This window comes from Schistocerca americana, chromosome 4 (genome assembly GCF_021461395.2).
Source record: "Schistocerca americana isolate TAMUIC-IGC-003095 chromosome 4, iqSchAmer2.1, whole genome shotgun sequence".
NCBI classification, from domain to species: Eukaryota; Metazoa; Arthropoda; class Insecta; order Orthoptera; family Acrididae; genus Schistocerca; species Schistocerca americana.
The window spans coordinates 38,574,907-38,587,992 of record NC_060122.1 but is presented as its reverse complement, the minus strand read 5'-3'; the positions used below and the strand labels follow the sequence as shown (position 1 = coordinate 38,587,992).

General features: G+C 38.7%; 1 protein-coding gene across 3 annotated transcripts in view; it reads left to right on the top strand.

Annotated features, from left to right (window-relative positions):
• The window catches only part of LOC124612645 (protein nessun dorma-like), a 232,980-nt gene that overhangs the window by 122,532 nt on the left and 97,362 nt on the right, over window positions 1–13,086 (top strand). For 2 of the 3 annotated variants that reach the window (XM_047140947.1, XM_047140949.1), the window contains 2 exons: window positions 3,617–3,706; window positions 6,438–6,671. In XM_047140947.1, the coding sequence (XP_046996903.1) occupies window positions 3,617–3,706; window positions 6,438–6,671 (324 nt within the window). The remainder of the gene's footprint in view (window positions 1–3,616; window positions 3,707–6,437; window positions 6,672–13,086) is intronic. The other variant, XM_047140948.1, reaches the window with a different exon arrangement.

Sequence of the window (13,086 nt, the reverse complement as noted above, 5' to 3'; positions counted from 1 at the left end):
GCCATTGCCAGTCTACATTTTATATCCTCTCTACTTCGAAATCATCAGTTATTTTGCTCCCCAAATAGCAAAACTCCATTACTACTTTAAGTGTCTCATTTCCTAATCTAATTCCCTCAGCATCACCTGAGTTAACTCGACTACATTCCGTTATCCTCGTTTTGCCTTTGTTGATGTTCATCTTATATCCTCCTTTTGAGACACAGGAAATTTTTATTAAACATTATATTGAGGTTGGTCTTCTGAAGCTTCATTAAGCTGTTCCTGTATTTGTTGTAGAGCTTGCTGGGGAATGCCTGGCTGGGTGATGAGATATTCATGATTTGGCTTTTGCAGCTCCTTGTGTTTACCATGTTTTCAGTTAAAATTGTTGGATGTAAGGTCGGCCAGTTATGCAAAACACCTTTTTTTCCCAAGTTCCCAAATATGTTTCAACATCTCTGTGCCATCACCAGTGGGTTTCTGTTTTATTTAATTTGTAATGTTAACATTTTTACTAGATGATTACAAAATCAGCCGAATGACATTAAAATTATTATTATTATTATTGTTGTTGTTATTATTATTTCTTTACTTTCTCAGATGTTATGTCTGGTTAAAAATGGAAAGTGACGCGGACCTTGATCAAGCGTGACGTCCTTTTAACTGTACGGTATATGTTACATTGCATTTAGGAATTTTCGGGTAATTGAACATGTATCAATAGTTACAGATTTCTGTAGCTGTATATATACATTTGGATGTAGCTGTATTGCGTTGATGTGCTGGTGTATATTGTGTGGTATGACTCCTGTAGTTGATAGTATAATTGGTATAATGTCCACTTTATCCTGAAGCCACATGTCCTTGACTTCCTCAGCCAGTTGGATGTATTTTTCAATTTTTTCTCCTGTTTTCTTCTGTATATATTTGTTTTATTGGGTATCGATATTTTGATTAGTTGTGTTAATTTCTTCTTTTTGTTGGTGAGTATGATGTCAGGTTTGTTATGTGGTGTTGTTTTATCTGTTATAATGGTTCTGTTCCAGTATAATTTGTATTCATCATTCTCCAGTACATTTTGTGGTGCATACTTGTATGTGGGAATGTGTTGTTTTATAAGTTTATGTTGTAAGGCAAGCTGTTGATGTATTATTTTTGCTACATTGTCATGTCTTCTGTGGTATTCTGTATTTGCTAGTATTGTACATCTGCTTGCGATGTGATCCACAGTTTCTATTTGTTGTTTGCAAAGTCTGCATTTATCTGTTGTGGTATTGGGATCTTTAATAATATGCTTGCTGTAATATCTGGTGTTTATTGTTTGATCCTGTATTGCAGTCATGAATCCTTCCATCTCACTGTATATATTGCCTTTTGTTAGCCATGTGTTGGATGCATCTTGATCGATGTGTGGCTGTGTTAGATGATACGGGTGCTTGCCATGTAGTGTTTTCTTTTTCCAATTTACTTTCTTCGTATCTGTTGATGTTATGTGATCTAAAGGGTTGTAGAAGTGATTATGAAATTGCAGTGGTGTAGCCGATGTATTTATATGAGTGAGTGATTGCTTTGTGTATTTTGCTAGATTCTGCTCATTCTAGAAAGAATTTTCTTAAATTGTCTACCTGTCCATAATGTAGGTTTTTTATGTCGATAAATCCCCTTCCTCCTTCCTTTCTGTTTAATGTGAATCTTTCTGTTGCTGAATGTATGTGATGTATTCTATATTTGTGGCATTGTAATCGTGTAAGTGTATTGAGTGCTTCTAGGTCTGTGTTACTCCATTTCACTACTCCAAATGAGTAGGTCAATATTGGTATAGCATAAGTATTTATAGCTTTTGTCTTGTTTCTTGCTGTCAATTCTGTTTTCAGTATTTTTGTTAGTCTTTGTCTATATTTTTCTTTTAGTTCTTCTTCAATATTCTTTGTCTGTATCCTAGATATTTATAGGTATCTGTTTTTTCCATCGCTTCTATGCAGTCGCTGTGGTTATCCAATATGTAGTCTTCTTGTTTAGTGTGTTTTCCCTTGACTATACTGTTTTTCTTACATTTGTCTGTTCCAAAAGCCATATTTATATCATTGCTGAATACTTCTGTTATCTTTTAGTAATTGGTTGAGTTGCTGATTTGTTGCTGCCAGTAGTTTTATATCATCCATGTATAGCAAATGTTATTTGTTATTATTATTATTATCATCATTATCAGAGGAAATCACAGCCAACAAGCTAAAACAAAAATTAAAACAGAACAATGCCATAGTAACATGAGCAGACAAAGAGAATATTACTGTAATTATGGATGAAAAGTTCCAGTGACCCAAAAGCAAGGTACCAGACAAACATTCAGCAGACACTGAAAAACATCAAAAATACATTCTCAAAAGGCCAGGTAAAAAGGATCACACAGAAAAAGCCAAAAGCACCCATCCTAAATTCCCTGCCAAAGGTTCAAAAGGATAATATCCCACTAAGGCCTTTCATCAACTTCCGAAGTGCTGCATCCTACCACCTCACCCAACAGCCGACCGGGGTAGCCGAGCGGTTATAGGTGCTACAGTCTAGAACCGCGCGTCCGCTACACTTGCATGTTCGAATCCTGCCTCGGGCATGGATGTGTGTGATGTCCTTCGGTTAGTTAGGTTTAAGTAGCTCTAAGTTCTAGGGGACTGATGACCTCAGATGTTAAGTCCCATAGTGCTCAGAGCCATTCACCCAACAGACACAGACATTACTAAAAAAATTGTACACTTTTGATAACAACAGGAGCCTGGAAAACTCAAGTAGACAGAATTAAGAACATACACATACCAGACTGAGCAACCCTCATATCATTTGATGTCACATCAATGTATATTTGTAGTCCAATAAATGAAACAATTAACTCCTCACTCGGGCAAAAAGTATTAGTCACATAAAAGAAAGGAATTATAATTATATGCAGTGTTCAGACACAAAAATCTTGCATGAATCTCATTAAGCAGCAGGAAATATTAACCACAGTCTCATGGCTCCTTTGGTCCCTTAAGAGATTTGTTATCAGCTATCTGCCTGAATTTGAGAGTAACGGAGATTTCACAAGGACAACACTAGAAAGGAAAATGGTGTGCATTACTCTTTAATGAATATATCTCTGGTACAGAAAGGGGCGAAATATGCAGCTTTTTGTGGAAAAAACCTGTAAATGGCCAACATGTAGCCATATAAATATTATTTTTTTCCAAGTAGTATTATTTTTATTGTTTATTTATTTATTCTTAATTGGAATGTAAGTGTTATATATTAATTCTGTTGACACATTCCACCTTGAACATTTATTGTGAATTTGATGTATGGAACAAGTAACGAAGTAACTCATTCACCAACTTAGCTCTTCCTTGTCCCAGTATGAGAGGCAGCCAGCCGTTTGATGCTAATAATATGCCACACCTTGCAAATAAATGTATGTTCCTGATTGTGTCAACATTCTATATCACTCAGTCCTTTGAAGTTACATTTCGTTGTTTATTAGTGAGAGTGAAATAATATTCAGTTGGCTAATAGTTAAAGTTTTCAAAGTTGGAAAGTCCTTTTTGAAACATCCTGTATTGTGTCTTACATTGTAATTACTTATCAATAAATTTTCATTTTGTAGGTTTTTTTATAACCACTTATGGTTTCCATGGGACACTGAAGATAATAGCCAGAATTGGATTGATGCACATCTCAATGAACGACTAAACCTGTAAGTTTCATATCAGTTTGTCTGACAGTACTATCACCTTTTTGTAGCATGGTTGATGTGACACACATTTACACTATGAGAGAAGATACCTGTGCACATTATATCATTGGACTGGTATGAGACAGAAGAAAATTTCTTTTTAGAGCCTTTACAAAACTGATTGTTTGTGTAAAAAGTGAAAATGGAATTATTGACATTCACAATCGATACAAAAGAGTTACATGTTTGCACCTGTTCCTGTCCTTCAAAGTAGTCACCAGTATTGTGTAAAACCTGTTGCCAGCGATGTGGAAGGCGTAGTATACCTTTAGCAGAGCCTGTTTTGTTGATGGTGCAAATGGAGCAGTCTAATGCCTGTCGAATCTCTGGAACAGTTCTGAAGTGAATGCCATGTACTGGTTCCTTCATCTTTGGAATCAAATCAGTCACAATGACTTACGTCTGGGGATTATGGTGAATGGTACAATACTTCCCAGTCCCATCAACCAAACAGAGCAGCCACAGCTTGCACTGTATGCATCCGCACATTGTCGGGTGGGTTGCGCAGAAAGATGCGTAAAGATGCTCCAAAAACGAACTGTGATATTGTGCATTGGCAGTCTGCCATTGCGGAACATAATGTGTTAGGATAACACCATCACAGTCGATGTTGCTAGGAATATTAGTTTTGGGTGTAACCATTTTTCAGCCTGTGTTGGCATGGATAATAATGAACTCTCTTTGGAAACAAATGATTTCAGTTAGAAGTCGGTGTTTGTTGGTAGAATGCAGTACCTCAAATAAAAAATAAAAATCAATATAAAGATAGAGAGGAAGCAAACATTGTAAAACAATATTCTGGTGGGATGAAGAGCCTTTAAGACAACTGTTTTCTAGAAATCATGCGGGAACCTACCAAACCATAGTTGTGCTGCTGCTGTCGTTTTACATAAGTGTCAGCCAGTACATACATGGACATAAGGTGACAATGTATTCATTGTGCATGTCCTAAATAGTATTAGAATTACGCAGCCATCTGATCTTAGTTGTCCAAATAAGACAAGCAAAATGAACTTATGAGAATAATAGATAATTTAAAAGTAGTAAGAATGTTATATAATGCAGGACTCTTTTTCAAGAGCTAGCAACATGGAGCAACGTGATAATGCAGTGACTATCCATTCCAGATTTTGACCATTGAAAACCACAAATGATGATGAATCTTATTGAAAAATTAAAAGTACCATAGAAGAGAATATGGCTTTCAGAAAGTTTTAAAGAATGTACCCTGCCAATTTTAAAACCATTGTGCAGATGATTGAAGAACAGATTTCAAAAGATTCCACAGTGAATCGGGACTTTTGTTGGCATTATGTTTTATTTTTATAATTGTTTTTTTATTTTTTTTAAAGTATACAAGTTTATGGGCTACATTTATGGTTGATATCCATCTTTATCACAATACAAATGCTGGCTTCCTCCAGATTCCATGTTTTGAAGGAAAAATTAAAATGAGCGATGACCTAATAAATTTCACTTTTTTTGGAGAAAAACTGCCTCCCCCTCACAGCTTCTTCTGTTGTCTCTTGAATTGTGGTTATTAACTTGTGTATTTTTTCTATTTTGTGTTTTGGACGTTTCATGATTTTTCACCAAATGTCCCATAGCATCCCTCCTTTTGCCTCTATTTTTCCGGTCTTGAGATATTGCATTCCAGACCTGAGAGGGCCTGAAACATCAATTATATTTGATGTTGTCTTCACTGCAATCAAATAGAAGTTGACTCAGAAAATGTACCGACTACAATAAGTCGCACAACATTGTCGCACATTCCCCATTTTGATAGGGAACCTGGGACTTGGACTGTTGTAACACGACAGTCGTAGAACATGAGGAAAAGTCATGGAACAACTCTGAAACTTCTTCTGAGAATCATGTTTCATGATTTTGTCACTAGGTGGGCATACAACTGCTGCTGCTAATGATGATATTAAGGAGTTGAGGAGAGGAATGACAATTTGTAATCAGCATTTTCTTTCACTATTTCATTGAGTCAGCAGTTCCATTAAAATGACCTGAAATAGGCATATTTGTTGGCAGAGGCAGGCTGCACTGATTGAGCCATTGCTAAATTGTGAGGTTTTTTCCTGAGTTTTTGAACAGTTGATAAGCTTTGGACAAGGATTTTTCCAATGTTACTGCTACATACCTTAAATTCTACCATGTTTCATATGTCTTTCAGTACTACAGTTTTCTTTTGGTAATCATACTACCTTCTAGGTAACACTGCTTAGTGGAATGTTTTTGAGTTCAGTGTCAGTTTGAAATAGTTTATTCATCTCCTTTGAGTCCAGAAAGGAAAAGTATTTATATGTGGCTCTCAGAAATGTGACAACTTCATTGCATTGCAAACAGATTGTTAAAATTTTTTAAATTTTAGTTAATTTTTTTATTTATTTATTTATTTTTTCATGTTGACTATTTTCTGAAACATTATTGCACTATAAGTGATAATACAGTTTAGAAGGATTGGGTATATTTACATTATCACCAACTTTGTACACATTGAGTATGAATATGAAAACTTTATCAGTTCACTTAAAATAGTCATTACAGATAAAATTATGTTAAATGTTTGGATGCAAAATGGCATCACAAAACTTTTGTGGAATTTGCTTGTTTAGCTGAATTTTATGCTGCATTATGAAGTGTGAATATTAATCGCAGATACGTCCACATTCAACATGTGTAGGTACTATGATATGAAGTCTGGAAAAATACCATGTGAAATGGTTGAAAATATCATGTCACTGTTGTCAGAGGCTCGTGTAATACAGAACAAAATTTCTGATTTGGAAGAAAATATAGACGATATTGACAATGAAGATAGTTTGGATGAAAATAAAGCTTGCAACCTAATAGAACTTCGAATTCGGCTCCATAAAATCAAGAAAGAAATTCAAGTGATGGAAAATCCTGCCATAAGGTACAATTCATAATATTTAGTCTTTCTCAGGCACCTATTAACCAACCTAAGTATCTTACAGATTTTTTAAAAATATGTTTAACATTTTAATATCTCATTATTTGCTATATATAATGTAGAAACCTCTTATTACTTGTTTGAAAGCTGCTAAAATGTTTGTTCTTTACTGAACCACATATAAAGTAATGGAGGTTTTTTTAAGCTTGATTTGTAGCACACTGACCAGAGTAAGACACAAGTACCCAGTGACAACAGTGGTCATGTGTGTGTGTGGGAATTGTTTAATGTCACGAACAGTATAGGTTGTGTAAAACTGATGTGTGAAATATGAATATATGTACAGAATTGTGGAAGCATTCTAAAACCCCATAGTGATAGAGGAACAATTAAACTAGCAGCTGTTAAAATTGTTAGCATGTAGTTTTTGCAAATTGTTGAAATTGTTTTAAGTTCAAAACATTTAAATGAGAAAGGTGAAGTCAGGAAATACGCACTTGATTAAAGAAATATTACAGGAGACTATGAAAGTTAATGATAACAGTACCAGAGAAGGAAAGTTGCTACTCACTATATAGCGGAGATGCTGAGGCCGCGATAGGCACAACAAAAAGGTTCACACAATTATAGCTTTCGGCCATAAAGGCTTTTGTCAGCAGTAGACGCGCGCGCACCCACCCACCCACCCACCCACCCACACACACACACACACACACACACACACACACACACACACACACACACACACACATATTTGCAGTCTCAGAGAGCTGAAACCACATTGCGAGCAGCAATGGGAGTGGCGACTGGGTGGGGGTAAGGAGGCGGCTGGGGTGGGGAGGGGGAGGAATGGGGAGGGATTCCATTGTTTGATTTTTAAAGTTAATGATAAAGCATTACAGAAATTCTTTTCATAACATGAGCAGGTGTTTAATTAAACAATGATAAAACAAACTTACATAATATGTGCTACACTGCTGTTTAATAAACAACAATGAAATAACTTTCATTATATGAACTGTCACCACGGACAGGTGTTACTCTACAGTAATGACACACCCGAAACATTAAACAGTGCTGCTGCATTAGATTCCAGCCACCCGTTTATTCGATTGCTCATTGTCTTGTAGGCAACTGCCTCATTGTGCTGCTAGCTGGTAATGTGGGTCATTTTCTTGCATAGATTGCAAACCACGCCACAGTGATCCCATTCCAACAATCCAGCAGGATCTCCAGTCACTACTCAAATCTTTAGTCCCATCCCAGAACCTCTCCCCAGAGTCCATCTCTCTACTTAACCCTACCACTCCCCGCACTCGCACCTTCTACATGCTTCCTAAAGTCCATAAACCCAACCACCCAGGACGCCCCATTGTGGCCGGTTACTGTGCCCCCACTGAGAGAATTTCTGCTTTCATAGACCAACACCTTCAACCTATTATCTGGAACCTATCATCGAATATAAAACATACCAATCATTTCCTCGACCGACTCTCCACAGTTCCTTTCCCTTTATCACACGGTGCCCTGCTCGTCACTATTGATGCCATCTCCCTGTACACTAACATTCCTAATGCCCATGGCCTTACTGCTATCGAACACTACCCTTCTAGGTGCCCTATGTTTTCCAAACCTCCTTCCTATTCTCCATGACCAACTGTGTCCTCACCCACAATTACTTCTCCTTTAGAGGCATTACCTACAAACTAATCCACGGTACGGCGCCCGCATTGCACCATCCTATGCTAACCTCTTCATGGGCCATCTAGAGGAATCCTTCCTAAAAATCCAGAATCCTAAACCCCTCACCTGGTTCAGATTCATTGATGACATCTTTGCTATCTGGATTGAAGGTGAGGACACCTTATTCCTCCAGAAGCTCAACAACTTCTCCCCCATTTGCTTCACCTGGTCCTACTCAACCCAACAAGTCACCTTCCTAGATGTTGACCTCCACCTCAGAGATGGCAACATCAGTACCTCTGTCCATATCAGACCTACTAACCACCAGCAATACCTCCAGTTTGACAGCGGCCACCCGTTTCATATCAAGAAGTCCCTTCCGTACAGCCTAGCCACCCGTGGTCGTCGCATCTGCAGTGATGAGCAGTCCCTCTCTAAATATACCGAGGGTCTCACTGAAGCCTTCACTGACCGTAATTATCCTCTCATCCTTGTACAAAAACATATCTCCCGTGCCTTATCTTTCCAGTCTCCCACCACCTCCTGAAGTCCCACAGTCTGGCCACAGAGAAGCATTCCCCTTGTAACTCAGTACCATCCGGGACTGAAGCAACTGAATTACATTCTCCGCCAGGGTTTCAATTACCTCTCGTCGTGCCCTGAAATGAGAAGTGACCTACCCACTATCCTTCCCACCCCTTCTACCATGGTATTCTGCTGCCCACCGAACCTACACAATATACTTGTCCATCCTTACACGACCCCTGTTCCCAATCCCTTACCTCATGGCTTGTACCCCTGTAATCGACATAGATGCAAGACCTGTCCCATACATCCTCCTACCACCACCTACTCTAGTCCAGTCACTAACATCACCTATCCCATCAAATGCAGGGTTACCTGTGAAACCAGTCATGTGATTTACAAGCTAAGCTGCAACCACTGTGCTGCATTCTATGTAGGCATGACAACCAAAAAGCTGTCTGTCCGCTTGAACGGCCACCGACAAACTGTGGCCAAAAAACAAGTGGACCACTCTGTAGCTGAACACGCTGCCAAACATGATACCCCTCATCCCAGTGACTGCTTCACAGCCTGTGCCATATGGATCCTTCCCACCAACACCAGCTTTTTGGAATTGCGCAGGTGGGAACTTTCCCCTGCAGTACATCCTACGTTCCCGTTACCCTCCTGTCCTTAACCTTCGTTAGTCACTGACCTCACCCATCCAGCCCCCTCCCTGTTCTCATTCCAGCACTACACAGCCGTCATTTCACCGCCACACCCAGTCTTTTAATTTCTCTCCTTTCTGCTGCTTACCCCCTACCCCCTCCGCAACTTCTCTCCTGCTCCCCGTCTAAACTGCAACACTTCACGGTCCGCCACCCCCACCATACTACCCCTCCCTCTCACTGCCCCTGCCTCCTCCTTACACCCACCCAGTCGCCACTCCCATCATGCACTGGTGCTGCTGCTCGCAGTATAGTTTCAGCTCTCTGAGACTGTAGACATGTGTGCAAGTTGCACTTGCGTGAGAGAGAGAGAGAGAGAGAGAGAGAGAGAGTGAGTGTGTGTGTGTGTGTGTGTGTGTGTACTGCTGACAAAGGCTTTAATGGCCGGAAGCTATGATTGTGTGAATCTTTTTATTGTGCCTATCACAACTCAGCATCTCCGCTATATGGTGAATAGCAACTTTTCTTCTCTCGTATTGTTACATTCCATCCTGGATTTTCCATTGTTTCGTTTATCAGTGTATTAGCTGAAACAATACTGAAGGAATAGGTATGGGCTCGCAGTTGCGCAAAAGCAGTGGAATGGTGCAAAACAATTTTATTTGTATTTAGCGCACTTTATACATAGTCGCACCGGCTCGATGGTTGTATTTTTCTTCTTCTCCTTCTCCTTTTGAAGAAAAGATTAAAAGATTTACAGGTAGCCCTAAAAAAATTTAAAAAATATGTTGCAGAATATTTTGAATACTTGACAAACTAAATGCTAATAACAAACAATGGAGTTATTACATATACAGCTTGAGATTCACTAAATAAGATCACTAATGAGCAAAATAGTAAAATGTCTTCACATTTTCTTACATGTGATGCTTACAATAAAATTATTTTGCATCTAAGGAGAGAAATGTCCTGTAACATCGACATAACTAGAAATTACTTAGTAGAAACAGTCAGTGTAAATTTGTAGAAACAATAAATTAAGTGAACTTAGACTTACACACAACAAGATGAACATTTTGTAGGCTAAGAAAACAAGGTTAGACAAGCAAAGAATGACACAGAATTGTTTTAAGAGAAGATAAATAAGCATTTAGAAATTGATTGCAAAATTATACAAGATTTACAACAAAGTACTATAAACTAATTATTGTGATTTGGAAGAGAAGTGATAAAAGTTTAGAATTGTATAATTGTGTTGAAAGGTCCAAAAGGCACCAGAAGCTGCCTGATAAACACACGGTGATTTTTAGTGGGAAAGTTTGATTAAAAACAATACGTGAGAGAATAAAATATTAAGGAAACTCTTGTCCAGAGGCTTGGAATATAGGTCACAATCTTCATATATTGGTAGCTGACATGTACAGGATCACAAATCGGTCCTTTCACTTCTGCAATCTGTCTTAATTTTTTGAAGGAGGAAAAAAAAAACCTTGTGAAGTCAATATAATGGAAGGAAACATTCCACGTGGGAAAAATTATATATAAAAACAAAGATGAGGTGACTTACCGAACAAAAGCGCTGGCAGGTCGATAGATACACAAACAAACACAAACATACACACAAAATTCAAGCTTTTGCAACAAACTGTTGCCTCATCAGGAAAGAGGGAAGGAGAGGGGAAGACGAAAGGAAGTGGGTTTTAAGGGAGAGGGTAAGGAGTCATTCCAATCCCAGGAGCGGAAAGACTTACCTTAGGGGGAAAAAAGGACAGGTATACACTAGCACACACGCACATATCCATCCACACATACAGACACAAGCAGACATGTCTGCTTGTGTCTGTATGTGTGGATGGATATGTGCGTGTGTGCTAGTGTATACCTGTCCTTTTTTCCCCCTAAGGTAAGTCTTTCCGCTCCTGGGATTGGAATGACTCCTTACCCTCTCCCTTAAAACCCACTTCCTTTCGTCTTCCCCTCTCCTTCCCTCTTTCCTGATGAGGCAACAGTTTGTTGCGAAAGCTTGAATTTTGTGTGTATGTTTGTGTTTGTTTGTGTATCTATCGACCTGCCAGCGCTTTTGTTCGGTAAGTCACCTCATCTTTGTTTTTATATATAAAAACCTTGTGAAGTAATAGACAAATAAAGTCAATAACAGAACTTGGTTGTCCTCTCCTGAAAACTAACAGAATAAGCCTACGTGATCACTGACGTATGCTTTTAATTTTATGTATATCTTTTTCCTTAATATCTTTCTCCCAAAGACCAGCAGTGCTCTTAATATAACTGTTTTAGACTTGTAAAGAGCTATTGGGAGAATTACACTCTGGTATAGTCTGATTTTAAAACTCCTCAAAACCGCGCAGCACGTCTCTTTAGCCAAAATTATCCTCTGTTTGCCACTGCGATCCTTGCCTTAGTTTCACGTTTTCATTCTTTTCTGTTCTAAAAATGCATCCCAATTATTTAAATGTGTCACACTCTTTTAAAAGTTATCTGCGGATAGTTATGAGAGGTGGGGGAGCAGGCACGCAGATTTAGGTGGTCAAATGATCGACAAGAGATTAACTGCCAAAAAAACTGCCTGATGCCTGAGGAGGTTTTTTCCAAAAGAGGGCATACATTGATACCTTGAGAAGGGGAGAGGTGATCACAAGAACCCAAATTACAGATCGTGGAAGTCTAACTCGTGGCATGAGGGAGTGGAAAAGGAACGTGTTAATAGGACAAATGCCAGTGAACAAGAGACGGCGACATCTTTGCATGTTCCTTATACAGCACCACACACTATGGGAACTCTTTTAACAAGTCATCATCCCATGTTGAAAGCTCGCCACCATGGGCAGTTGCTCAGAGTCCAAGCTAGGTACTGAATAAAGAGAAATTTTTTATTTTCTTTTCGGAACTGTTTATCATGTCTATCCTCTCCAATGTGGATGGCACCCACACATCCTTCCCATTTCTGCATGTGTTAGGTATGATTGTTAAATGATCGACAAATATTAAGTGAGATTAAATGATAGAAAACTTTTGACTCCAGCTTGAAATGGAGTCTTGGAACTAAGGAAGGATTTAATATTTTGATACTTCTTTGCAAGTATTGGGGCATATTTCAGTTCTTAAAATATGACTCCATATAAAGCTCACAGTGTATCATTGTCGATACAATAAATTGTCTCTTTGGTTATCACAAAGTTAGAATTTTGTAGTTTGTGGCCTTGCTACAGCTTGCCTGACACAATTAGATGGCGAGCTAGTGGGTGACAGTGCTGTGTGCAAGGGCAGAGGGTTGTGAAATGTTGTAGTCCAGGACTCAGGCCACTTAGCTGTGGTGGTGCAAAGTAGACCTCAATGTACAGCTGCGCAATGCAGTGGGACTGCACAGGTGTAGTGGCTGGCAGCACCTACTGGGATGGAATAAACCCCAGTACGGTCCCCAAAAACTGCAACCCTTCATCTGGTGGATATTTACACAAAGAAAGAAGGTTTTCTTCCCTTTCATCTACTACACATCCAGTAGCGAAAAACACTACTTTGTTCCATTACTAATAACATTAAATTTA